Genomic DNA, 26,126 nt, shown 5'->3' with positions numbered 1-26,126 from the left:
TTCCTAGGTCGTGAGATTACAAGTGCATGCCATCATACCAGCCTGAAAAAACTACTTTTTCATCTAGTACAAACTGTGATCTGTTAAATTATTAAAAAGAACTACCTGTTTATGTAGGATTTCTCCATTTATTCTATATCACATTTGAATATCTACATTGATTTTGAAACCAAAGAATTAAAATTTAAGTACAATAATAAAATGATTTTTAAGGTTTAATTGATCCTGAGTTTAATTGTGGGTAATGGAAAATACACAATACAGAATTGTCTCTAAAGATATTTGCAAGTCATGTTTTATGCTTTCTGTTTTGCCATTTTCTAGCAGGGTACCAAAGCTGCAAAAGCAATTTAATTTCTGATTTGTAATTTTAATTATTGAAGTAAAACTAATTTTTTAAAATTTTAAAGAATTCATGGCAACTAATCTAAGCATAGTTTATTTATTTTGTTAGTTAAGTTTTATAATTAGTAATTAAATAGGCATAAATTATTATGTAGGTTAAGGTATAGCCTCTGATTAGAGTTTATATAATTCTTTTATGGTTTGATTACAATTCTACTCCTCATTTATATCCCAGATGAACTTCAGGGAAATGTCTTTCATTTCCCTTTGGAATATCTGGTCAAATCTTTCATTCTGCTCCACAGTAAAATGATGTTTCCAATCTCCAATGATACCTAATGGGATAAGAACATGAATGGCACTTTGGTGATAAAGAACACTTCATATTAAAGACTGCCTCAACCATTTGAACCCATGTGTCCCATTGTCCCAGATGTGGAACACCTGTCAAATTTAAATGGAGCAACCAATATACCTCTTGTGGTAACTTTGTAATAATATGTGAATATTATTGTGTTCACAGAATTAAAAAATTGGAAATTAATGGGTAAATCTCTTTTCAACCAAGCTAAATATTTGTTCATGTCCACAGGATTGGAGACCTCATCTTTTCTTACACAGGAATGATTGAATAAAGAATCTAGGAATGCAATAATGCAGTAAATAGATTTAAAATTGACTTCCCAGTATGTTAGCCTTTCCCCCTATGTGATCCTTAGAAGGGAAAAACTATAAGGATATGAATATATTAGAATTTTAGAAGTATGTATATATACCAAGTGAACCTCACACCAAGTGAACCACATTTATCAACTGTAATATAATTCTTACTAAAACCCTTCAAGTGTTTCTTTCTTTTTAAATTTGAAAAAAAAAATCCGAGACTCAAATAGTTTCAAGTAAATAATTCAAAGTCATATACAGCACCAGAGCTTCTCTTTCTGCACTTTTTTAATGCAATGGTAAACCATAATTATGCCATTTTTTTGTGTGTGGGGGTGAGTACTGGAGATTGAACTTAGGTGTACTCGACCACTGAGCCACTCCCCACCCCTATTTTGTACTTTATTTAGAGCCAGGGTCTCACTGAATTGCTTAGCACCTTATTTTTGCTGAGGCTGGCTTTGAACTTGCATTCCTCCTGCCTCTGCCTTCTGAGCCACAGGGATTATATTATGCCATTCTTCTTAAGTGAAAACTAACTTGGCATTTCCAGATATCAGGTTCACTTGTGTAGACATTATTATTGGCCTTTGGAAAAGATAAAAAGCTCTTAGGGATATGAGAATTGCTTTTTATCTGTTGTAGCTGAAGAATGAAACAGGAGAATTGATAATAAATGTCACCAAAAAAATAAGAATTTTAAAATACATCAATATCTAGGGCAATGTCCATAAGATGTTTATATAATTGTTCATAAATTAATATCCATCATTCTATTGGTAAATTAGGAGCCAATTATGACATAAATGTGAATAAAGTAGAAGTGAAGAGTTTAGAATGTTTATACACTAAATGATTAAATTAAAAATTAACAATTTGAAGCCAAGTGTGGTGGTGTATCCCTGTATTCCCAGCAGCTCAGGAGGTTGAGGCAGGAGGATGTTGAGTTCAAAGCCAGCCTCAGTAAGGGTGAGGGTATAAGCATCTCAGTGTGAGACCCTGTCTAAATAAAATACAAAATAGCAGCAGGGGACGTGGCTTAGTGCTTGAGCGCCCTTGAGTTCAATCCCTGGTACTACTACTACTACTACTAATAATAATAATAATTTGAATTTAAATAATATTCATTCTTGACAACTACTTCAAGCATGTAATAGGATCACAGTAAAAATGAATTTTGAAGTAACTGAATTCATAGCAGATAGCACTATTAAGATATCACTCTTTGTGATGACACATGGGAACACAGTAATCCAAACCTCCTCCCAGCACAGAAAAACACACATTAAGTTTACTTCTTAGATTATTCTAGAAGAAAAAGGGAAAATAAAGATTATTGTTCTTCTCATTTAATATACCTGACCAGGCTCATGTGACTTAGAAATAAGGCAATATTAATTAAACAAGTTAATGTGTCAGTTTGTATACTAAAACGCTTAGTTTTTTTGAAAACCTCTTCAGACTTACTCTCAGTTAGACACTTAATTTCTCTAGGTTCCAAATGTCACTGTTACTTGGAGAAACATATTGGAAGCACTTATTATTTCTCCTAGGTACCAAGGACTTGAATGACAGCTTACATCTTGCTACTATAAACTACTGAATATTACCTTTGCGCAGAAAATGTCCTTCATCATTTCTCACTCCAATTTCATATTTTAGAATATCATGATAATTTGCTTGTGGATTAGTCTTCATGTTCTGAAAGGTAGCCTCTTTCACAACAGTATCCACAACTTCTTCACTAAGTTCTTTCTCAAGAAATCTACAGATTTTCAGCACTGCACTTCTGAGGTCCTGAAAGAGTCAGGAGTATGCATGAGTTACAGCTAAACACACAACATTTTCCTATTCTAGTAAAATTGTTTCCTGGAATGCAAAGAAGTGTCATCGTATCATATGAACCGTGTAGTTTGTTATGAGAAGAGAATGGGGAAACCAACTGACATGATTTTCTCAATTGATGCACAAAAAACATTGAACAAAACCCAACATATTTTTATGATGAATTGCTCACTAAATCTGCAATGGAAGGAAACTACCTCAACATGAAAAAGGGTTTATATGAAATGCCTGCAGCTAACAACAAACTCAACTGAGAGAAACAGGAAGCTTTTCATATGAGATCTGGAGTAAGTCTAATTAAGTTTTTCCACTTCTACTTATCATGACACTAGAAATACTAGCTGGAGCAACTAAGCAATAAAAAGAAAAAATGGATTGAAACAGAAAATAAAGAAAATTAAATGATCCCTCTTAGTCCACAATACTATCTTTTACATAGAAAACCCCAAGAAAAATACTCACACACACCACAAAGAACATTAGGACAAAGAAATTTAATTACATTGTAGAATAAAAAACAAATATCTGATAAGTTCTATTACCCAGAATACATAAAGAATTCTTACAAATCAACAGGAATAACAAAATCAGACCAATGAAAAATTGGCAAAGAATTTAAATAGAGATTTCTCCAAACTACATATACACATGTCCAATAAGTACATGAAAAGATGCTCAGCATCACTAATCATTAGGGAAATGAAAATCAACTACAGTAAGGTACCACTTCACACCCATTCGGAAGGCTATTATTATTTGAAATTTTAAAATATTTTATTTCTTTTTTATTTCAATATTTTTATTATTAAAAATAAACCACAACAGAAAACAATAAGACCAAGGACACAGAAAAATTAAGATTTATGCATGTTGGTAGAAATGTAAAAATGCTGCAAATGCAATGAAAATAGTATGAATCTAAAAACAGTATTACAATATGACCCAACAAATCCACTTCTGTGTATGTACCCCCAAAATTGAAAGTAAACTCTCAAAGTGAGATTTGTACACCATGTTCATACATCATTATTCACAATGCAGAATATAAAAGTGATCTATATGTATGCATATGTATGAGATATATAAATAAAATATAGTACATATGTACAGTGGAATATTATTCATCCTTAGAAGAAAGGAAATTCTGATTATGGTACAAATACATGAACCCTGAAGACATTATGGTAAGTTAAATGAGCCAGTCAAAAAGGACAAATACTGTATGATTCCCCTAAGACTAATAAACTTTGTAAACAAAGAAAGTAGAATGGTTTTTTACAGAACCTACAAAGGGCTGAGTGGAAAATGAAGGATTATAGCCTTGTGAATATAGAGTTTCAGTTTTGCAATAAGAAATCATTTTAGACTAGGATTGTGGTGAGTTGGCACAAGAATATGAACATACTTCATGACACAAAACTGTTCCCTTAAAAAATGGTTAAAGCAGGCTGGGAACGGTGGCTCATGCCTGTAATCCCAGGGACTCAGGAGGCAGAGGCAGAAGGATGGTGAGTTCAAAGCCAGCCTCAGCAATTTAGCAAGGCACTAAGCAACTCTGTGAGACCCTGTCTCTAATAAAATACAAAATAAGGCTAGGGATGTGGCTCAGTGATCGAGTGCCCCTGAGTTCAATCCCTGATACCCATCTCAAAGAGGTTAAAGTGGTAAATTTTATGTCATGGATATTTTATCACAAGTAAAAAATATACTTTATGTCCATAGATATTTTATCACAAGTAAAAATTTCAGTGGGAGGATAAAACCTAAACAGAATTACTATAGGCAATAGTACTTTAAATGGAAAAACTGTATCTCAAAGAGGTTATAACAATTTTCATGAGAAAGGAACTTTTCTTTCAATTCAAGAAGCAAGGATTTCTCTTGTGAATAATAAAAAAAGAGCCCTCTACTACAGAAACCTGAAACCCCTACCCCTATGAAATGTGAACTTCAAAGTGCTGGACACACTATGTGCTCACAAGAAATGGAGATGAGTTGGCAGGTTGGGGACAGAGGATATGGAGCCTTGCTAACTTCCTGAGTATGTTAGTTGTATTCTTGTAGCGGAAAATTTTTAATGTGAGAGGATGAATAAAATAATAGGTCCACAGAAAAGGCTCAGGGGTTATTCCAGTTGAACTGGACTAATTGGGCTGTGCAAAATAACCACACAAGGGACACAAACACCTTTTTCTTTGGGGTGGCTGTGATGGCTCCTCTGACCTTAAGGGTCTGCAGGAAGAGAGAGAGCACACATGCCCTGACCCCTTTTATTGAGCAGAAGCTATTTATATGAGGAAAGGGGTCAGGTTTCAGGGGGCTGAGTCTATCATCATGATGTCCACTATCAGCAGGTTGACTGACACCTGGGTAGGCCACACCCAAAGGCACAGTAGGAGAAAGGAACACACACAGGTACTTCCATGGAAGATTCTATTAAACAGGGTAAGGGGTTATATTACAAAGCAACAGGTGAGCATAGCTCCACCCATGGGACTGTAGCAAGACATGCCCATGCACAAGACACCATCCCTTGAACCCAAGAAGGGTGAGGAAAGCTCTGCCACATTTCTGTGATTGAGTGCCTGAGCACCAGGCTGGGGAGTGTGACTCAGTCACATGCAAGGTTGGTTTCAAATATCACAGTTATTAACTTATTTCTACACCAAACTTGGGAGTAGATAAATCAGGATATAAATGAATACAAAGGGATAGAAAATGTGAACAAGCTCTAGCATAAAAAAGACAATAAAAATAGAACTAGAGATGTTACGAATGTAGAAATTATCCGAAAGAATTTCAAAACATCTATGCTTGTCACATACAAGAAGATAAGAGACAAAATTAAAATCTTTTCCCCAAAGATAACTATTATTTTTTATTAGCTACTCATGACATTACAATGATTTTGGCAATTCATACATTTGAATCAATTTGGGTATAAATTCTCATTTTTCTGATTGTACAGATTGCAGAATCACACTGGTCATAGAGTCACCTATATACATACAGCAATCATAATGTCTATTCTATTCTGCTGCCCTTCCTATGCCCCCTTCCCCTCCCCTTTCTTCCCATCATTTCTCTCTATTACAATCTAATGTGACACACTTACTTTTCCTTTTTCTCCTCACAACATCATACATGTATTCTGTATAAGGAAAGCTAACTATTATTAACCAAAATATCAGCTAAACCCCAGCATGTTAATTGAAATGTAGACTTTGGTGAATAATTTTAATGGAAGATAAAACACAGATTGTTTTAGTCAGGTTTTTCATTGCTGTGACCAAAAGACCTGACAAGAATAAACTTAGAGGAGGCAAAGTTTGTTTGGGGGCTCACGGTGTCAGAGGTTCAGCCCATAGACAGCCGGCACCATTCCACAGGGCCTGAAATGAGTCACAACATCATGGTGGAAGAATGTGGTGGAGAAAAGTGATTCAAGACATCTCACCAGGAAGCAGAGAGAGCTGCAATCAACTCATGACATTATACCTCAAAGGAATATCCCTGATGACCTACCTCTTTCAGCTCTACCCTACCTACCTGCCTACAATTACCACTCAGGGGATTAATGCCCTGATTAGGTCAGGCCTTTTATCATCCTATCATATATCATCCCTAAACTTTTCTTTCAAAGTCTCACATATGAGCTTTTGGGGGACAGATCATATCTAAACCATAACATAGATTCAGAGATTCTTTTCTAGGTCTTGCTACAGTCTTGCACTTTGGCCAGTTCTTCAACACACCAGCCATTCCCTAATTCTACTACCTATTGCTGTCCAATATTCTAGCCATATTTCACAAAATGTTTTCTCATGTAACACAACAGGCAGCTCTCTTCTTTACCACTTTATTTATGGGGTCTCCAAAGACAACTGCCCCATACCCTTTAGGTATGTATGCATTTCTTTCCTAGAGGCATCAGCCAGTTTCAATATATTGAAGGAAAAGATAACAGGATGGGAATGATTAAATATTTCATATAAGACTCCCCCCAAAGGGGAGTATCATTTCTCTTAAGGTAAATTAAAGTATTTCCAGAATTTTTACATTTTAAAATACACATATGAAAATGACACGCATTCCAGAACCACCCAATAAACACCCTTTCCTCATTTTAAACCTTGTTCTTCCCCCAATGATAACCTCCATCCTCATTAAATGATAATGAATTATTGGTCTTTTAACTTGACTTTTGCCACCTAAATATGAATCTTTATGCTTCTAGTTCAGTTATATACCACTCGACTCTACTTGTGACAGGAAGTAGAAAATAATCCTGCATAGTCATTAAGGTTCGAGGGCTACGACTACTAATTAAGTGAGAAATGTGAAAAATCCTCTGAGAGAAACTGCCCTGAGTTTATACATCTTGCTGGGTTTATCACTGGAGAAGCAGGCATGGGCAGTGTTTTTTAAAAATACCAAGACATTTCCAAGGGAAGCAGCAAAGGAAGACTCCAAAATGTATTCCAACTTTAATGAATACCTAATTTTTTAAAAAAATATTGTTTGCATATTGATGGACCTTTATTTTATTCATTTATTTAAATACGGTGCTGACAGTGCCTGACACATGCTAGGCAAGCACTCTACCACTGAGCCACAGCCACAGCCTTGAATATCTAATTTTTGACAACATTGTGAGGTTTCTCTAGAAAGAGCTCTAAAGCTGAAAACTTGACTTGACCAAGGTCTATATTCCTTCTCTCCTTTACTTCCTTACTCCATCCTACCCCAATCAATTTTATCCACATTCATTCTTCTCATACATTCTTTCTTTTTCTTTTTGGTATTGGGAATTGAATCCAGAGTCACTTAACCACTGAACCACATCCCTATTCCTTTTTATATTCTATTTTGAGATAGGGTTTCATTGAGGTGCTTAGAGCCTCACTAAATTGCTGAAGCTACTTTTGAACTCTCAACCCTCCTGCTTCAGCCTCTCAAGCTACTGCCATTATATTCTTTATAGTGATGATGTTCAAATTAATGGCATTAATATCTAAAGGCAGAAATTTTTTTGAGCTTTTGATTTGTATTTTTTGTTTCTCACTCTATTTATTTGATTTCTTCTAGATCACTTTAATCTTCATAGGTCAAAAACAACATCATATTCCAGCACCTCTGATCTCCCTCTAACCTGATCCTGCCTCAGAGTGCCCTAAACACCTTCACAAATGAGACCACTCTCTGCAGAGATGCACCAACTGAAAATAAAAAAGCATCATTGATACCTCTCTCTTTATCATTTGTCCTTTGTACAATCTTTTTTTCTTTACATCTTAACTGTGCCTCAAAAGTCTGTATTCTCCTCATTCATAATGACATTACTTCATTTCAAGGAACTACTGATGTTCAGTGGATTAACACACTGGTCTCTGTCTAGTCTGGTATCCTTATGTTCACTACTTTTCCTTTTCAACTCATGAATGGAAGTAATATTTAAAAATATGAGTTATATTTTATGACTACCATTCTTAATAATTTTTTAAGAGGCTCCTATTTTTAACTTTAAGCAAATCACTCTCATTAACATAGCCTACAGATCTTATAAATCTGGCTCCTACAAAACTCCTCTATATTATCTTTCATCTCTCCCACATTGTTCAAGTTCTTCCCTTAGGTCTTCAAAGGTCTCATGTATTTTCCTTTTTCCTTATAAGTCTTTCCCATTTCTTTTCTTTCTGTTAGCTCTTATTTATTTATTTCAGAAAAAAAGACCATCAACTATACTAGATACTCTCAGTACATATGCACATTGACATTATAGTTAGACTTTTCCTTAATAATTTCACTTATTACTCTTGAACTACATATACTAGCTTGGCAAGTATCTGTTTGGCCTGATAGAATATGAATTCTGTCTATAAAAGATTCAGTCATCTATTACTCAAGATTCAGTGCCAGTCACAGAGCAATCATTCAATGATTTTTAAAGTAACTGAATAGATGATGTATTAATGAATCAGCATACCAACCAGAGTACACAGAACAATAAACTTCAACTGTATTATGTTTGAATTACATAAAATTTTCAGGCAGTTTTAAAACTTTCACCAGCATGTAAGCATCCTATGAGTTCACATGAGAACTAGTTTTAAGATTCTCTTTAAAAAACAGGAAGATGTGCCTCATAGGGGTCACTCTCATATATAGCAACAAATATCCTGTCTTTGTAGTGGCTTCTATCCCCAGTGTCATGGTGTTCCTTGATGAACTTTCTTAAGTATAACTACCATGGAAAAAAAGTTTGGTGTATGCTCTATCCTAAAAAAAAAAAAAAAAAAAATTAAAAACAGAACTACTGTATAATCCAACTGTTACATTCCTGGGTATGTATCAAAAAGAAACAGGGTCACCATACATAGAAGAGACAACTCACATGCCCATGTTTATTGTATCACAGTTCACAATACATAAGGATTCAGCCTAGGTGTCTATCAAAGATGAACACATAAAGAAAATATGACGTGCAGGCCCACACACAGATACACACACACACACACACACACACACACACACACACAGTGGACTATTATTCTGATATAAAAAATGTAGTCCCTCAGAAAAATTTATGAACTGGAGGAGATCATGTTAAATAAAATAAGCAAGACATAAAAAGACAAGTAGTGCAAGAGCACACGTGAAAACAACAACAAATATTGAATGAAAGTACAATCGTGAATACTAGGGTCTATGAAGGGTCCAGGGCAAAGGGGAGGTAAGAGAGTGGGATAAAGGAGATTGAATATTATCAGTGCATGTTGTATGGTCATATAGAAATCAGATACCAAAACCCGTTAATACATAATTAATATTAATAAAAATGATTTACAAGATTGGTATCCTAGATATTTGAGGTTGCCTTTAATGCTACAGTTGTTACATGATAACCACGGTGACTGTGTGTAGTGAGAACAAACCCTTGAGGAAAACTAGTAATAATTCATGGATAAGCAGAAAATTAGAACCCCCACTTGACTCCCAAAGCATATAATATATGTATGAAAATGACTAGAAGAATGAGTTTTCCTGAAACCAGGAGAAAAAAAGGTTTAAAAAATAGAATTTTAAAAAACACTTCTTATTTTACCTTTTTCATATCTTCATAGCTCATGAACTGAATATTGAAGTCATGTCTGTGTTCATACCAGCCTTTTACATGATCAAACCAACGACTTCCCACCACTGTGAAAAAAATAATTAGTTAAAAAAAAAAGAAAAAGAAAAAAATAATTAGTAACATGGTGAAGATGTTGCACTTATTGAATAGCAAAGTATTCTGTTTTTTCCTCCTTATACTCACAAAAACAAAAATAAAGGCCCAACCACTGGACATATATATTACTGTTTTGAAATGATTACTGCTTAGGGAAACAATCATGGTTTTCATAGAGAAGTGACCATGAAATTGCCCTTATGGATGTAGGAAGGCAGCAATAAAGAAATGAGAAAGCCCCTGGGTCTAAGTTTAAATCAGATTTCTTTAAAGCAAGTTCCTCCACTTTCCTATATCCACCAGAAAACACACATGTTCATTTTTCTTCTCATTCTCTAAGATCTCTGGATAGCAAAGCTACCTGTTTACAATGAGACAGAACCTGAATGTAATCTTTAAATGAGTGTGATCCTGATACTTCTCACTACAAGTCCAGTAGAACAGTCAATCCTCATCAGTAGTGGAGTGATAAACTTCACCATGGCCCTAGAAGGCTTACCACAGGTCCAGGAGAGAGTACACAAACACCCTGATCATTAGTGATTCTGGAATATATTGTTTTAATTATATTTGTAGCTAGTTTAAATTGATAGAATATTTGTAAGCCTCTTATGGACTGGTCAAAATGTTTTCTAAACAACATGCCTTTGAAAACTTGACAAGACCCACATGGTCCTGGCAAGGAAGGAAAAGCCACTGGGTGGCAGACTAAGTTGATGTGTCATGAGCATCCATTGTACAATTGCCCTTTTCCATCTCTCGAAATATCTTCCCTAAATTCCTTGATAAATAAACTTAGAGTTACCTTGTCCATCTAGAAACATTTTCATAAAATTCTCAAAAGTTTCAGAATTCTTTAATATAGCCACCCAATTTGAATAATGAAAAAAGGAAACCAAAACATCTTTAGGATTTCTGTAGATATAAAGAATCTGCAGGAAGAATTAGAAACAACATTAACAATTCCAGCATACTATTTCAAGATTTTAACAGTTGCATCATATTCATTAGCTGAATGAATCATAATCATCTTAATCCATTCTTCTAATCATGGAAAATTAGGTGTTCCCCTAATTTTTCTCTATTACAAAAAGTGTTGAAATAAATTCTTTTACTTATAGGACAGAAACTGTATAAAGAAAATTAATATGAAAATACCACTAATGAAAAGATGAACCAAAAATGTCCTTTCACAGAATACACAATAATTATTGTCAATAACCTTTCAAAACAGGCTTAATCTCATTACTGAATATGGACATGTAGGTTAAGATCACTTTAACATACCTCTTCATAAATAACACATTGAAAAAATTTAAAATTCTGATATGTATCATTACTAGGAGGAAGTCAAAACATGTTCATTAGCAATTTAGCAGGAACTGATACACCTGCTTTCTTCAGAAAATATAGCCCCATCCCATAGAACTGAACATCCTTGTACTTGTGGCTTTGCAGTTTCCTACTTGGATATATATTCTAGGAAAATTCCTGCATATGTGCCCAAAGGGCATTCTCAAGAACACTAATAAAAGCAGGTAGTGATATGCAAATTTTGGAATATTCTAATTTTTCTATGAAGAGAAAGTACAGATCTGATAGAACTACTTTCAGAAGTGATATTATGCAGCAGTGAAATTGACATTTCAAGTCAAGAACAAACATGTGGCAAAGTCCCAGAGAATTAAGGAGATCCAACATGGCGGCAGGCGGAGAGGCAGCGATTTCAGTACCCCCTCAGTAATGGGGTCAGAGAGACGCAAATATACGCTTAGATTCTACCCGTGGAGAATCTCCTAGCAAAATTCCACTGAAGAGAGACCAGCCGGGAGTTACTAGGATTTTTGGAAGTGACAGATTGCCCCAGACAAGTGAATCCCCGCCACGAGATGCAGAGGTGCAGAACCCCCAGCCACTGTCCTCGCACCGCAGTGCAGCCACCTGCCCATAGCCAGTGTGACTGAGTGGCTAGCCTCTGAGACACAGCTTGGCAGGAAGAGGTCTTTAGCCAAGCCTTCATGAAATAGCGAGCCAGGAGCTAAGGCCAACCAGGGACAAACCAGTCCCACCCCTCACTTTGGACACTCTGGCAAGGAGCCTGGGGCCCGCCATAGCAGAGAGGTGACGTCACCAGTGTTCAGCTGACGGAATTCCTTCCCAGCGGAATCCACTTTAGCAGGTGTGTGACTACCACCCCATCCAGGTACAAGCAGCCAGGAAACCTCAGGAATCTCTCTGGGGGTGTGTCTGTAGGGAAGCAGAGGGGATTCTTGACCCCCAACCCCCCATATCACCAGCAGTGATGCCCAAGGTCTTAACCGCCAGTTTACCACAGCACTAGGGCTTAAATGGGACACACGGTGGGGCTGCAAGTGTAACTAGATCTTTGGGGAACCACTTCCCGTGAACAGGACCTGGCTGGCCGGCTGACAGGAGGAAGGGGGGAGGGGCTGGAGAAGTGAAAAAGCTTTGGACTGACAAGATTGAGAGACTCCCAGGAGCCACCTTACAGGGTTTGCTATCGGCACGTAGAGGGCAGAAGCTCAGATCGAAGGGCACAGCTCCGCCTACTGGAAGAGAAGAAAATGGATCTCTAAGACTTCAATTTGTTTTTCTTTTTTTTCTTCTCTCTCTGTTCTTTTCCTCCCTTTTCCTTCTTTCCTTCTTTCCCATTTCAAGTTTTATTGTTCTTTTCATTCTCCTCTAATCTATCTCTCTCTCTCTCCTTCTTTCTTTTAAAGAGCACCTTCCTTCCCCTAACCCCAACTTTCATCCCAAGCATTACGTCTTCCATTATATGTAATTATATACATGCAAATAGGTGAATGTTTCCAGGCTGTCTATAGGGCTCCTAAATACATAGCTACTACCAACACCCTGATCCAATCGCCTGTTAGTATCCCCCTTCAGTAGAGCAATCTTCTAAAGTAGCCAAGACATACTAACCCACATACCATCATAGCACCTAACATAAACATAAAGTCCTAAGAACAAACAACAAATCACTATATGCATACAGAAATCAGAAGTCTTTTATGAATTGAATGAAACAGCTTCAAAGTACAATAAAGCCCAACATTTCTAGGCATAATCTCCCACCACAAAGGAGAGACAACAGAGATATACAAAACCAAAACAAATTTATAGGAGAAAGCAGTTACACAGCAGTAAAACAGAGCTGGAAAGTAATGTGAACAACATGAAAAAACAAGGGAAAAAAGGATTACAAACAATGCAGGACAACTTAAATCTACAGGAGGACCTAGAAGCATCAGAAACATGGACAGGGAAAGAACTCAAGGCATACCTAACTTAGATGGAACGGAATATTAGAGAAGACATGAGACAGCAAGTCCAAGCAATGAAAGTATATTTTGCAAACGAATTAAACAAACAAAATCAAACTGCAAAAAATGAGCTTCACCAGGAGATAGAGATTAAAAAAAAACAGTAATCCTAGAAATGCAGGAAACCATAAACCAAATTAAAAACTCTAATGAGAACATTACAAATAGACTACATCAAATAGAAGTCAGAACATCAGATAGTGAAGAAAAAGTTTATCAACTTGAAAATAATATAGTCAACACAGAAAGGATGCTTAAATCTCATGAGCAATCTATCCAAAAGATATGGGATCTCATAAAAAACCAAACTTGAGAGTCATTGGGATAGAAGAAGGTATAGAGGTTCAAACTAAAGGAATGGACAACCTATTAAATGAAATAATCCTAGAAAACTTCCCAGAGATGAAAGATGGAATGGATTGCCAAATGCTGGAAGCCTACAGGACCCCAAACATTCAAAACCATAATAGACCAACTCCAAGACATATAATTATAAAGATAGCCAACATACAGAACAAGGAGAGAATATTAAAAGCTAGGAGAGAAAGGAGGCAGATTACATTCAGGGGTAAACCAATTAGGTTAATGAATGATTTTTTGTCACAGGCTTTGAAAGCTAGAAGATCCTGGAACAACGTATTTCAAATGCTGAAAAATAATGGATTCCAACCAAGAATACTGTATCCAGCAAAATTAAGCTTCAGATTTGACAATGAAATTAAAATAGTTCACGATAAACAAAAGCTAAAAGAATTCACAGCCAGTAACCCAGCACTGTAAAGCATTTTGAGCAAAATACTACAAAAAGAGGAATAGAAAAATAGCACCCAAAACTAACAGTGGGAGGTATCTTAGTAAAGGTGGAGAAAAATAACCAAAGAGGAAAAACTAGCCAAACTAAAATAAATAAATAAATAAACATGACTGGAAGTAAAAACCATATTTCAATTGTAACCTTAAATGTTAATGGCTTAAATTCACCAATTAAGAGACATAGGCTAGTAACCTGGATTAAAAAAACAAATCCAACAATATGCTGCCTTCAGGAGACTCATATGATAGGAAAAGACATACACAGGCTGAAGGTGAAAGGTTGCAAAAAATCATACCACTCACATGGCCCTCGGAAACAAGCAGGAGTGGCCATACTCATATTGAATAAAATCAACTTCAAACCTAAGTTAATCAAAAGGGATAAAGAAGGACACTATATACTGTTAAAAGGAACCATCCACTATCAAGACATAACAATTATCAATTTGTATGCGCCAAACAATGGTGCTGCAACGTTTATAAAACAAACTCTCCTCAAGTTCAAGAGTCAAATAGACCACAACACAATAAATATGGGTGACTTCAACACACCACTCTCGCCATTAGACAGATCCTCTAGACAAAAGCTGAATAAAGAAACTATAGAACTCAATAATGCAATCAATAACCTAGACTTAACTGTCATACATAGAATATATCAACCATCATTAAGTGGATACATGTTCTTCTCAGCAGCACATAGATCCTACTCAAAGATAGACCATATATTATGCCATAGGGCAACTCTCAGTAAATATAAAGGTGTGGAGATAATACCATGCACCATATCTGACCATAATGGAATGAAACTGGAAATCAATGATAAAAGAAGGAAGGAAAAATCCTGCATCACCTGGAAAATGAACAATATGTTACTGAATGATCAATGGGTTACAGAAGACATAAAGGAGGAAATAAAAAAATTCTTAGAGATAAACGACAATACAGACACAACATACTGGAATCTATGGGACACAATGAAATCAGTTTTGCGTGGAGTTCATTCCTCAAAAAAAGAAAAAAAACAACAAATAAATGAACTCACACTACATCTTAAAACCCTAGAAAAGGAAGAGCGAAACAACAGCAAATGTAGTAGAAGACAAGAAATAATTAAAATCAGAGCAGAAATCAACGAAATTGAAACAAAAAAAACATTGAAAAAATTGATAAAACTAAAAGTTGGTTCTTTGAAAAAATAAATAAGATTGATAGACCCTTAGCCATGCTAATGAAGAGAAGAGAGAGAACTCAAATTACTAACATACGGGATGAAAAAGGCAATATCACAACAGACACTAGAAAAATACAGAAGATAATTAGAAAGTATTTTGAAACCTTATATTCCATTAAAATAGAAGATAGTGAAGATATTGATAAATTTCTTAAGTCATATGATCTGCCCAGAAGATCAGGAAGACTCACACAATTTAAACAGACCAATAACAAAGGAAGAAATAGAAGAAGCCATCAAAAGACTACCAACCAAGAAAAGCCCTGGACCGGAGGGGTATACAGTGGATTTTTACAAAATCTTCAAAGAAGAATTAATACCAATACTTTTCAAGTTATTTCAAGAAATAGAAAAAGAAGGAGCTCTTCCAAATTCATTCTATGAGGCCAACATCACCCTGATTCAAAACCAGACAAAGACACTTCAAAGAAAGAAAACTACAGACCAATATCTCTAATGAACTTAGACGCAAAAATTCTCAATAAAATCCTGGCGAATCAAATACAAAAGCATATCAAAAAAAATTGTGCACCATGATCAAATAGGATTAATCCCTGGGATGCAAGGCTGGTTCAATATACGGAAATCAATAAATGTTATTCACCACATCAATAGACTTAAAGATAAGAACCATATGATCATCTCGATAGATGCAGAAAAAGCATTTGACAAAGTACAGCATCCCTTTATGTTCAAAACACTAGAAAAACTAGGGATAACAGGAACTTACCTCCACGTTGTAAAAGCTATATATGCTAAGCCTCAGGCTAGCATCATTCTAAATGGAGAAAAACTGAAGGCATTTCCTCTAAAATCTGGAAAAAGAAAGGGATGCCCTCTCTCACCACTTCTATTCAATTTAGTTCTTGAAATACTAGCCAGAGCAATTATACAGACAAAAGAAATTAAAGGCATAAAAATAGGAAAAGAAGAACTTAAATTATCACTATTTGTAGATGATATGGTAATATATCTAACAGACCCAAAAGGGTCTACAAAGAAACTGCTAGAGTTAATAAATGAATTCAGCAAAGTGGCAGGATATAAAATCAACATGCATAAATCAAAGGCATTCCTGTATATCAGCAACAAAACTTCTGAAATGGAAATGAGGAAAACAACTCCATTCACAATATCCTCAAAAAAAAAATACTTGGGAATCAACCTAACAAAAGAGGTGAAAGATTTATACAATGAAAACTACACAATCCTAAAGAGAGAGATAGTAGAAGATCTTAGAAGATGGAAAAATGTACCCTGTTCATGGATAGGCAGAACTAAAATCATCAAAATGGTGATATTACCCGAAGTTCTCTACAGGTTTAATGCGATGCCAATCAAAATCCCAGTGGCATTTCTTGTAGAAATAGATAAAGCAATCATTAAATTCATCAGGAAAAACAAAAGACTCAGAATAGCAAAAGCAATTCTAAGCAGGAAGTTTGAATCTGGAGGTATAGCGATACCAGATTTCAAACTGTACTACAGAGCAATAGTAACAAAAAGAGCATGGCACTGGGACCAAAACAGGCAGGTGGACCAATGGTACAGAATAGAGGACACAGAGACTAATCCACAAAATTACAACTATCTTATATTTGATAAAGGGGCTAAAAGCATGCAATGGAGGAAGGATAGCATCTTCAACAAATGGTGCTTGGAAAACTGGAAATCCATATGCAACAAAATGAAGCTGAATCCCTTTCTCTCACCATGCACAAAAGTTAACTCAAAATGGATCAAAGAGCTTCATATCAAATCAGAGACTCTGAATCTGATAGAAGAAAAAGTTGGCTCTGATCTACACATTGTGGGCTCTAAATTCCTTAATAGGACGCCCATAGCCCAAGAGTTAATAACAAGAATAAACAAATGGGACTTACTTAAACTAAAAAGGTTTTTCTCAGCAAGAGAAACAATAAGAGAGGTAAATAGGGTGCCAACATCCTGGGAACAAATTTTTACTCCTCACACTTCAGATACAGCCCTAATTTCCAGAATATACAAAGAACTCAAAAAATTAACAATAAGATAACAAATAACCCAATCAACAAATGGGCCAAGGACCTGAACAGACACTTCTCAGAGGAGGACATACAATCAATCAATAAGTACATGAAAAAATGCTCACCATCTCTAGCAGTCAGAGAAATGCAAATCAAAACCACCCTAAGATACCATCTCACTCCAGTAAGATTGGCAGCCATTATGAAGTCAAACAACAATAAGTGCTGGTGAGGATGTGGGAAAAAGGGTACACTTGTACATTGCTGGTGGGACTGCAAATTGGTTCGGCCAATATGGAAAACAGTATGGAGATTTCTGGGAAAGGTGGAAATGTAAACACCATTTGACCTAGCGATTGCCCTTCTTGGACTATTCCCTGAGGACCTGAAAAGAGCATACTATAGGGATACTGCCACATCGATAATCATAGCAGCACAATTCACAATAGCTAGACTGTGGAACCAACCTAGATGCCCTTCAATAGATGAATGAATAAAAAAAATGTGGCAATTATACACAATGGAGTATTACTCTGCACTAAAAAATGACAAAATCATGGAATTTGCAGGGAAATGAATGGCATTAGAGCAGATTATGCTAAGTGAAGCTAGTCAATCCTTAAAAAACAAATGCCAAATGTCTTCTTTGATTTAAGGAGAGCAACTAAGAACTGAGCAGAAAGGAAGAGCATGAGGAAAAGATTAACATTAAACCGAGACAAGTAGTGGGAGGGAAAGGGAGAGAGAAGGGAAATTGCATGGAAATGGAAGGAAACCCTAAACATTATACGAAATCACATATAAGATGTTGTGAGGGGAAAGGGGGGAAAACAAGGGAAAGAACTGAACAACAACAGATGAGGTAGAGAGGGAAGATGGGAGGGAAGGGGAGGGGGGATAGTAGGGGATAGGAAAGGCAGCAGAATACAACAGTCACTAATATGGCATTATGGCATTATGTAAAAATGTGAATTGTAACTGATATGATTCTGCAATTTGTATTTGGGGTAAAAATGGGAGTTCATAACTCACTTGAATCAAATGTATGGAAGATGATATGTCATGAGCTTTGTAATGTTTTGAGCAACCAATAAAAAAAAATCCCAGAGAATTAGAGAATAAGGAACAAAATGAAATTAAGTAAAATTGTAGGCCAAATGATTTAACAGGATGTCCCATAATTTGTTTTCAAAGACCAACAGAAAAGGAACCTTTGTCCACTGATGATCATAATAGAAAACCTTCAATGGAAAAGTTCTAGTAAATCTGTAAGTATTTTGATTTAGCCACAATTATAGTAGAACACTTACAGAGAATTGTCTTTAATAAAACAATAAAAGCAAAAATAAACTTGTAAAATTGATTATTAAAATTTTATTTTATTTAGTTTTTAAAATTTGTATAAGTATCCAACACAGAAAGTTTATCTCTTTTTCTCATGTATGAAATATATTACATGTTTGAAAACTGATCATGCAATTGACAATTAACTTTTAAATAAATTCCAAAAATTAGAATATGTAGACACCATTGTCCATGATAGAAAACTATACAAACACTTTCAAACTAAAAAAAATCTCAAAAGAGCTGAAAACAATTATAAAAGTAAAACTGAAATAACAGATTTTTAAACATTAACAAAATCATATCCATAATTATACTAAAAGTGATATTCATTTTAAAATGTTAATATTGACAAAAATAAATACTGGAAATAGGTAAACTGAACACTTAATTAAAGAAGATAGAAAGATATATACTAAAATGAGACAATAATTAAAATGAAAGTATACATCCAGAAAAAAAGCTAGTTCTTCAGAGGGTGAAAACCCAGTAAAATAGAAAACTCATTATATCCCGAAAATATAAAAATAAGAGAATATAAAATTTTTATCATTGCAGCATGAATGCAAATATATAACCACAAATTGGAGTAAATTGACAAGATTATTAAAAAGTTATACTTTTTTCTATTAAATATCTACAACTGGGTAAAAAGAGTAATAATAAAAGGTACATATTGATGGTATTAAGTAGACCTGATAAAATAGAGCCATAGAATGAAGCTCGAAGAATGTTGGTATTTTGCAATGTCTGTTTTCCCAGAACAAATGTCTCTTAAATTAAAATCCACAATTGACAAGCATGGTGGAACTACACTATATTGTAAAAAGTTGATAGAAAACTTTGCCTTACTAATTGACACAGAATATTTAAGAATAATACACTGTGTCAATTAGTGACTCTTGGTACAAGTATAATGCAATATTCATATCTCATATAATAAGCAGTATAAGATTTAATTTATAATCCTAAGAAGGTTTTAATATAGCCAGGCTTGGTGACCCAAGCTTATAGTCCCAGCTACTTAGGAGGCTGAGACAGGAGGATCACAAGTTCAGAGCCAGCCTCAAAAAGAGAGGTGGTGAGGGGCTGGGGATATGGCTCAAGTGGTAGCGCTCTTGCCTGGCATGCATGTAGCCCGGGTTCGATCCTCAGCACCACATACAAACAAAGATGTTGTGTCCGCCAAAAACTAAAAAAAAAAATAAATATTAAAAATTTCAAAAAAAAAAGAGAGGTGCTGAAAATATAAAACCACAGAAATGAAATGAAAGAGCAAAACCCTGTCTCTAAATAAAATACAAAATAGGGCTGGGGATGTGGCTCAGTGGTTGAGTGACCTTGAGTTCAATCCCATATCCCCCCCCCAAAAAAAAGGTTAAAAATAATGTTAGCTAGGAAAAAGCTGGAGGGTATTTACATAATATTTGTTGTTGGTGTTCTGTTTTCTTAGTAAATCACCAGAACCAGAAGTCATGAAAGAAGTATTAAGAGTTGGGTTACCTAAGGTTAAAAGTTTTAAACCGTTTTTCAGAAAAGTCTTTTCTTTTTAAAGGGGAAGACTTTGCCCCAAGTAAATATTCCACAAACAGTAAATAAGACAACCTAAAGAAATACAGGCAAAGAATAAAAAGGTTATTTAAAGGCCTATAAAAATATATAAAAAAATAATCTTATTAAAATTGAAAGATTAAGTTCACTCACAAATGAGATTACTTTCTTACTTAGCATATTAGGCAAATTTGATAATTCCCATTATTAGTAAGCATGTGAGGACAGAGGCATTCCTACATGGTATTTGATGAAGTATAATTCATATATCATAAAAACAGGTAGATAATCCCTGTCAACACTTAAAATATTAGACATTTTAACTTGTAAACTTCACATTAGTTGAAACATGGCATGAGAATTAAAGTGCAAGTCTTTATAGGAATGTTTATTACAACACAAGACATCCATTGGCTAAAACTTACCTGTCCATCAAATAAACATTAATTATTGCAAAGCCACACAATAAATTCTATGAAACCATAAAAAAGAGTGGCATTCATGGCCAATGTGAAAGAATTTTTGTTATATGCTATAGAATTACATTGCAAATTATATCCACAATTGCTTATTACAGGCATAGTTTTTAGGACTTCCACATATTTTTATTGTGGAAGGCAATATCCTAAACATACAATGATTGTAACATTTGGAAAACTGTGGTTTAGTGAGGTTGGGGAATCTACTTAAAGCAGGTTATTTTGTTTGTGCAAAAGAGAGAGAGAGAGAGAGAGAGAGAGAGAGAGAGAGAGAGAGAGAGAGAGAGAAATTTAAGCTGTATGACATACTTTAGCTTTTTTGTTCTTCAGACCTTTTGGAACTAAATAGTATGGCATGTGGGAAGTAAAGATTCGAGGGGATGGCATTTTGATAAAGTCCAAATTACGAGGATTGTATTCAAAGAAGGGAGCTCTATCCATTGTTTTGATGTCTTCGGTTCTGTTACGATGCCCCTCAAAATAAATCAAGCTTAGTATTTGCTGTGTCCAGATGGTACCTGAAAAAATAAATCATTTTGTTTTCAAACTCAATTAGTCATTAAAAATTAAGTCAACAGTAGTGTCATTCACCATAAAACCATTTGAGCTTTCTTTTAAACACTCTATGTATGCTAACAACTTTGTCCAACTTTCATTTTTGTCTCTATGAAACATTAAAGTTAATAAAGATAAAATCAAAGACTCTAAATTCCTTTATCACTTGAAGAGTTGTGTTTGTTCTGATTCCATGATAGTGATGATTTGGGTTATTTCTGCCTCTCCTCTCTTTTTCCTGCTCTGTGTTAGGTCCTTTTTTGTGTTTTTAACTTTTTCCTTAACTTATAATAATTCTACATATTGATGGGGTAGTGTGTGATATTTCCACACATGCATATGCCCTGCACTATTCACATCAGGGAAATTGGCATTTCCATCTTTGTGTCATTTCTTTATGTTTGGAGTCTTGGAGCTTATTTCTTCTATATTTTCTTACAATATGTTATTGGTTACTGAGTCCCTTTTGGCTATATTTTGTGGGTACCTGTTTCTCCTTCATGAAATTCCTTTTTCAGAACTTTACCCTTTAGGATTATAGACAAATTAACAAAATTATTGCGAGTTCACTTCCCCTTCTTTTTTTCTTTACTATGTAAGGTGGTTTTGTAAACTATTTAAGCATCCAAGGATGTCAGGAAATAGCAGAACTTGACATGAGCAAAGCTATATATATATATATATATATATATATATATATATATATATATATATATGACATTTTTATTCACTTATGTGGCCTAACCATGTATGACCAACATTCTTGTGGTATTCTGGGGAAACTACACTATAAATGAGCAAAACATTGTATGTGGACATTAATAACTTCAGCTTTACCTCTTAATCTACATGGGCCACTCTAAAAACTCAAGCTAAGTATCCTGTCCTGCTGAAGTAAAAGTCACTATTACATAGGCTGTTTAGTACTTGTTTAGCCCAACACGATTGTGTTTTACTACTTCTTTGTAATGATGGTATTCAAAAATCTCAAAATCATTCTTATTTTATTTTCTAGTAGAACTGACTGGTTGAAAACGTTTTTGAGAATCTTCAGTGGAATTCAGCTGTCATGGAATACTTCTCAAGAAAATGAAACATCTTGGAACATGATAAATATCTCAACCCATGAAGGATTTACAAATTAGAGAAAAGATGAGTTTAAACTGTGTCAGGTCTGTCTGGCAGACCATGTCAACAGGTCAGCATTTACCCAGTACCTGCTCTTGGCTCAGCATTTTATATATATATAACAAATTGACAATATATCCATTGTAAATTTAGGTAGTAGAGATTTGAGATTCATCTAACTTTTTTCTGATCCTTAATGGATATATAAATGTAGATCAGGTTGCTGTGGATATCTGAAAAACAGCACATTTACACACACACAGACACACACACACACACACACACATTTACCAAACTTAATTAAAAATCTACTATCATGAGGCCACTTTTTACACTTACCTGATTTTGGATATGTGATTATGAAGACATCATCATCTCTAATTTCAAAATCATCTGCACTTTCTACTACATGAATATTAACTAAAGACCTTTCAAAATTGTAGCCTTTATATTCAAATAAGTATTCCTCTGTTTTGTCCATAATTTTTCACCTACAAGTGCAAATATATAATATCAAGTTATTTTAGAAGTGAATAATAGTTATTGAGTGGTCAATATATGCCTAGCACTTTTGCAATGTCTGATGTGTATGAACATACTAATGGCCCTAACCACAACACATATATGAATGATTTAAAACTTCACAAAATGCCAACATTGCTGTATTGCTAGCATCAGTATTTTAAGGATGAGGCAGCAGAAATGCAGAAAAGTGAGACAACTCTTCTTAAAGGGCCATGAGAAACAGATATTATGATCCTCAACATAGAGAAGAGGAAATTAACTCAGAGAAGTCAACCAAATTATTTAAACTTGTCCAGCTAGCAGAACTGGATAGATTGGAGAAGGGATAATTTGGCCAGAGAATTCATACTTTTTATCCAGAAATTCTTAGTGTTTTATATTTTTATTGCTTATAATTTTTGATTGTTGTAGAAATAAGAAATTCTTCAATGAATATTCTTTTATTTCTAATGTTTTTCTAGAGTATGTATCTCATTGTGTCTGAAAGAAACTTCTGAATTAGGGATCTGAGATGCTGCTGAAAGTGAAGAATGATAAAGCTTTGCTTTTAAAATTGGTTTTTACCTCAGAAATGCTGCCCTCGTAGTTACAAGTTACTTCATGAAACTTATCATAGTTTACAGTAGGAGATTTAAAATAAAAAATCATATGAATCTTTTAATACAAAACTAAAACAAAAATGGAAAGCAAACAATGTAAAGACAAATATTATTAAAATTTTGTAATGAGAACAAAAAGGGAGACATACAGGCAAGATGCCGAGGCAGGAAAGATGACAGAATGGCCAAGCTGCCAGCTTTATTTATATCCATAGTTCACTTCAGGTCATTATCATCTTTGGTATGTATTGTTCATTATATGACTAGGCAGGTTACATAATTAGTAACATTATGCAGCTTATCCCTCAGTTACATACTAAATTGCAATGTGCAATGTTAGGAGTTGTATGTATCTCTCAAGAAAGTTTATTGTATAAAGTTACTGTTATGTGGAGAAGTTTAGGGTCAGTGAAACATTGTATTTGTCTCAGGAGCTATGTGCCTGAGATCAAGGTCTAGGCTGATAAGACTCTAGGGGCATTGCCACAGCAGCTAGACATAGCACATATATTTATTATCTTACTAGTTCCTAGGAGAAATTGCAGGGCATTCTAAGAGTGGGAAACAGAGTGCCAGTTACCCTCTCTGAATGTGCTCAGAAGAAGAATGCTACCCTGTCTATATCCATGGTCAGAATCCCTACAAAATTCAGACCAGCCAAGCATTTCTATTTGCTCTTCCTGAGAAATCTTTCCTTGAAGGTTACATGATTGAGACAATCCCATAAGTTCTAATAATTGTAGATTTAGAACCAGTATAGATTTCAGTTATTTTTTAAAATTCTTTGCATACCAAGAAACTGAATTTGATTTTTAAAAAAGCTGCAAATTTGGCTTTGTTTAAATTGTATGTCAAGAAATAACATTGAGTTCTTTACAAAGAATCCAAGTTACCTGATCAATAGGAGGAATTCAGAGTTTAGTCTTTTCCAGAATAAGAACAGAAAATGATTAATGTTATACTAACCTGAGTGATGCCTTCATGAATGGTTTCTTGGCTACCAAATGAAAGATAAAATTAAGGCCCTACTAAGCTGCTAGAGGTTTCCCCTCATTAAGTTGACATCTAGGAAACATGAAATTTTGAATAGTGGGGACAGAAGAGCTAGGCTGATGCATCAAAAGATTGTTTTCAATACAGGCAGATGGAGAGCTATTTTGATATTGAAATCCTGCATTTCCTAGGAAAAACCTTGGAAAATTCAGCCTTCAGATTGTGGTGAGGGAGAATTTATACTGCACCACATGGATAAATGGAGAAGAACATGGTAGGAGATATAAGTTAAAGAGAAAGCCAAAAGTGAAGTGTGATCCCTACCACATCCCTCCTAACAACTAGTAACACCATCCACACACACTTTTAAATGTCCCAAAGGGTTCCAGAAACTCTGGGTGATGAGAAAGAGCATCAGGCAGCATCTACAAACATTCCGAATTCTTCTATTTTCTTGTTGATTGCATTTAGTCACTCAACTTTCAGTCTGAGGGGAGAGAAAATTTTGAGAGCTCTGGTATCACAGAAGCAAAGGAGAAAGCTGCATGTGAGGAGGATTCAGGTGGGTGCTCACTGGCTCCTCAGTATAGTTTGCATGTCTTTGATGCATGTAGGAGAAGGCAGTTGTGTAAGTAGGAAGCCTGTCTGTGTCTCCCTCTTATTCCTTCATGGAAGTCCCAAAGAAAAGGGATGAGGGTGTTCATAGATAATTAAAGGAGGTAAATACAGATAGTAATCTCTCATGCAAAACAGGATGAGAATTGACAGTGGCTCAGAATCTATTCTGTTAGTACTCACTGTTGAGATCAGCTGATGAAGGAAAACCAGCTCTCACAAAAATTCCAGGCTGACAGGAACTGCTGTCACTGAGGAATAAATAGTCCCCATGGGGTTTGTTTTGGCCAGTGAGTAGTGTTCTATAACCTGTGTAACTCAGCTCTTATCAATTGGGTAAGATTTTGTTGACACTGGTGAAAGCATATCAGGTTATTTCAGGTTCTTTAAAGGGATCAAACCTTTGGAGATACTTCAAAAATTTCAGAAGAAGAGAGGGCACATTTACTGAATTACAGCAATTATGAAACAAACACAAAGATGCTTTCAAAATCTTCAAGGACAGCTTCCTTGTACCTGAATGATGGTTAAGTCTGTCTTTGCAGCCCATCTCAGGGTCTGGTGATCATTCTTAAGATCTTTTCTTGCATAATTTCACCCAGTTTTTTTCTTCTGTTGTTTGGCAGTGGCTACAGAAGGCACTAGGGTTATATGAACTTACAAGTGGGTTATATAAACTTGCAAAGAACATACATTTGTTTTTCAGTGTACATAGAGTTTGCCTTATTTGTTTTAATGATAGATGTTAGCTTTTTGTTTTCCACGATGACTTATTCATCTCAGGTCTCTTCTAACATCTCTCATGAAATCATTCCTCAGTCTTTTGTTGCTCAATCAAGATGCTCTTAGATAA

At 35.1% G+C, this 26,126-nt stretch overlaps 1 protein-coding gene across 2 annotated transcripts; it reads right to left on the bottom strand.

The window, feature by feature from the left end:
* Positions 1–202: 202 nt before the first annotated feature.
* LOC101966219 (amine sulfotransferase) lies at positions 203–25,551 on the bottom strand. Of its 2 annotated transcripts, none has more exons than XM_078019344.1 (7): positions 25,457–25,551; positions 22,881–23,032; positions 21,168–21,376; positions 19,951–20,020; positions 9,959–10,053; positions 2,619–2,805; positions 203–680 (listed from the first exon to the last, which is right to left on the bottom strand). In XM_078019344.1, the coding sequence occupies exons 2-7, from the start codon at positions 23,020–23,022 to the stop codon at positions 559–561; spliced, it is 825 nt and encodes a 274-aa protein (XP_077875470.1). In that variant the 5' UTR covers positions 23,023–23,032; positions 25,457–25,551; the 3' UTR covers positions 203–558. The 2 variants fall into 2 exon arrangements, with proteins under 2 accessions (XP_077875470.1, XP_077875469.1); XM_078019343.1 differs by lacking the exon at positions 19,951–20,020 and adding an exon at positions 10,890–11,016.
* Positions 25,552–26,126: the final 575 nt, after the last annotated feature.

The sequence above is a fragment of the Ictidomys tridecemlineatus genome, chromosome 8 (assembly GCF_052094955.1).
Source record: "Ictidomys tridecemlineatus isolate mIctTri1 chromosome 8, mIctTri1.hap1, whole genome shotgun sequence".
NCBI lineage: Eukaryota > Metazoa > Chordata > Mammalia > Rodentia > Sciuridae > Ictidomys > Ictidomys tridecemlineatus.
The sequence above is the reverse complement of the archived record's forward strand: the minus strand, read 5'-3'. Positions and strand labels throughout refer to the sequence as shown.

What these genes read in the sequence shown, in the direction of transcription:
- LOC101966219 (XM_078019343.1), bottom strand. Translation starts at nt 23,022, where the DNA reads ATGGACAAAACAGAGGAATACTTATTTGAATATAAAGGCTACAATTTT. An exon ending in AATGTTTCTAGATGGACAAG is followed by an intron (nt 10,054 to 10,889) that starts GTAACTCTAAGT and finishes TTTTTTTCACAG; the next exon opens with TGGTGGGAAGTCGTTGGTTT. An exon ending in AGGACATTTTCTGCGCAAAG is followed by an intron (nt 681 to 2,618) that starts GTAATATTCAGT and finishes TTATCCCATTAG; the next exon opens with GTATCATTGGAGATTGGAAA.